General features: G+C 47.5%; 1 protein-coding gene across 1 annotated transcript; it reads right to left on the bottom strand.

Annotated features, from left to right (window-relative positions):
- Nucleotides 1-216: 216 nt before the first annotated feature.
- Nucleotides 217-1,724, bottom strand: LOC144715156 (uncharacterized). The gene is made up of 2 exons (XM_078590053.1): nucleotides 1,333-1,724; nucleotides 217-626 (listed from the first exon to the last, which is right to left on the bottom strand). The coding sequence occupies exons 1-2, from the start codon at nucleotides 1,722-1,724 to the stop codon at nucleotides 338-340; spliced, it is 681 nt and encodes a 226-aa protein (XP_078446179.1). The 3' UTR covers nucleotides 217-337.
- Between the last annotated feature and the right edge of the window lie 536 nt (nucleotides 1,725-2,260).

The raw sequence follows: 2,260 nt of genomic DNA, 5'->3' as shown, positions 1-2,260 counted from the left end.
AGAGAGAGAGGCAGATAAAGGGAAAGGGAGTGAATTTGGAAGAGAGCGAGAGAGAGCCAGGGAAGGAGAGAGATAGAGATGAAGAGAGAAAGCCAGAAGAAGAGACAGATGGAACCAGAAAAAGAGAGAAAGCGAGAGATGAAGAGTTAGAAGGAGAGAGAGAGAGAGAGAGGGAGAGAGAGAGAGCAGTTGTCAGGCTGTCACCGACCAAGCATAGGGACTTGGGGACAGAAGCACTCGGAGATAACCAGTAAAACACAGGGCAATAATGGAGGGAGGGACATTACAGTTGTCCGAAAGCAACGGCCACGGATAGCGGCCACAGCCAACGAAGCCCCTACAGTGGACGCTGCAAATCACGGCCAGTCTGGCCGCGCCATTTGCCTTGTCTTTGGCCGAGATCCTCATCCCCATCTCCAGAGAACACTTCGCCCCAGATGTCTGAGAAAGCCTGGACAATAAGCTTGTGATGAGCCGGTGAGTTTAGAGAGAGAAAACGGAGGAGAAGATCTCTCAGCTCCTCGCCACCCAGAATCTCCTTCTCCACAATCATCTGTAACATGGAGCGGCGAAAATCCCCCAATGGATCCTCCGTCTGCTTCACCACCGCAACGAACCCCTCGACCCTGTTAGGATTCAAAGGCATACCACTGTGTTAAAAGCTATAGCTAATAGCAAGTGCGCTCTTCTTATTAACATGTATAAGAATTATAGTATGCAAGTGGGCATAGCTGATAGCAAGGGTGCTATTTCTCTTCCTAACATTTAACCAGCATGTTGATCTCCAACGTTCCCACTTAATACCAGAGATGACTCCAACACCATATTACCGCTTTGCTAAGAGCTATAGCTAATGGGAATGATGCTACGTCTCTTCTTTACATTTAAGCTTGATCTTGAGATCCAACAGTCCCCATACCATGTTAGAAATTGATGGTTTTTCACTATGTTAAGTGCTACATCTGATAGCAAGGGCGCTTTTACTCTTCTTCAAATATGGGTAGGATGTTGATCTTTAATACTTCCCACAAAACAACTGCTTTCAGAAGCCATGCTAGAATTTTAATTGCTTATCTTTGCCTTATAAGCTATAGGTGATAGCACAGATATGACTTTAACACCCTGCCATTGCGCTAAAAGCTACAGATGATGACAGGAGCTTAACTTTAAGCACCTAAAACTGCGCCAAGAACTGTAGCTGATAGCAATGGCTCTACTTCTCTTCTTAACATTTAGATAGGACGTCTATCCCCAGCAACAAGTGTCTCTAGACTAAGTTGTTTATATGATTTGAACCTTGCTTTGATACCATATTAAGATTCAAGGGCTTACCTCCCCCCCTCACTGAAGCACCGCCGGTGCCTGCTGGGGGGCGTGGCCATGGCGGGTTTGGGCTTCATCTCATCGTCTTCTTTTATCTTCGGTTTGGCAGAGGAAGGAACCCAGGAAGCCACGCTCCTCTCCAGCTCGTCGAGCTGACGGAGCAGCCCGGAGTAGCTCGGCGTAGGGAGTGTAACGTCATCGTCTTCGTCGCCGGCGCCGTGGGAGGTGGTCGTTGTGGGGGTCGTGGCATCATCCGACGACGTTTCCGGGCGGGATGGGTAGAGCCGACGGCCAGGATTTGTTGCGACGGAGACGGCACGCTCGCTACGGCAACCGCAGGTGAGAGAGAAGAGGGAGCTCTTTCTGGTCTTTTTCTTCGTTCCCCCTCTGGGAGAAGACATCGCCTTGGACTTGCTTAGCGAGAAGGATCCTTTTCCCTTGAGCTTTATATGCGAAAATCAGGCATGGATAGGGGAGGAAGATGAATCAAAAGAATGGGTTTAAAATGAAAATGACTTCTTCATCGTAGGGTCCTTTGTCAGAAGAATCAAGAAGACTGAGGAGAGATAGAGAGAGTCGGGGAGATGAATAGGAGAGGAAGATGAATCAGAAGGGGTTTTAAATGAAAATGACTTCTCCGTCGTAGGGTCCTTTGTGAGAAGAATAGGAGAGGAAGAGTAAAGATGACAGGAGGTAGAGAGAGAGAGAGAGAGAGAGAGAGAGAGAGAGAGAGAGAGAGACCAGGAAATGAATAGGAGAGGAAGATGAAGCCAAAGAAGGTGTTTCTAGAGAAAATTCCATCTTCGTCTTCGTAGGGTCATTCGTAAGAAGAATCAAGAACACGGATGACGAGGGAGAGAAAGTGTGTGAGGGAGAGAGAGATCGGGAGATAAATAAGAGAGGAAGATATCTGAAATAGTTTTTAGTGAAAATGCTT

The sequence above is a fragment of the Wolffia australiana genome, chromosome 18 (genome assembly GCF_029677425.1).
Source record: "Wolffia australiana isolate 7733 chromosome 18, ASM2967742v1".
In the NCBI taxonomy this organism is placed as follows: domain Eukaryota; kingdom Viridiplantae; phylum Streptophyta; class Magnoliopsida; order Alismatales; family Araceae; genus Wolffia; species Wolffia australiana.
The sequence above is the reverse complement of the archived record's forward strand: the minus strand, read 5'-3'. Positions and strand labels throughout refer to the sequence as shown.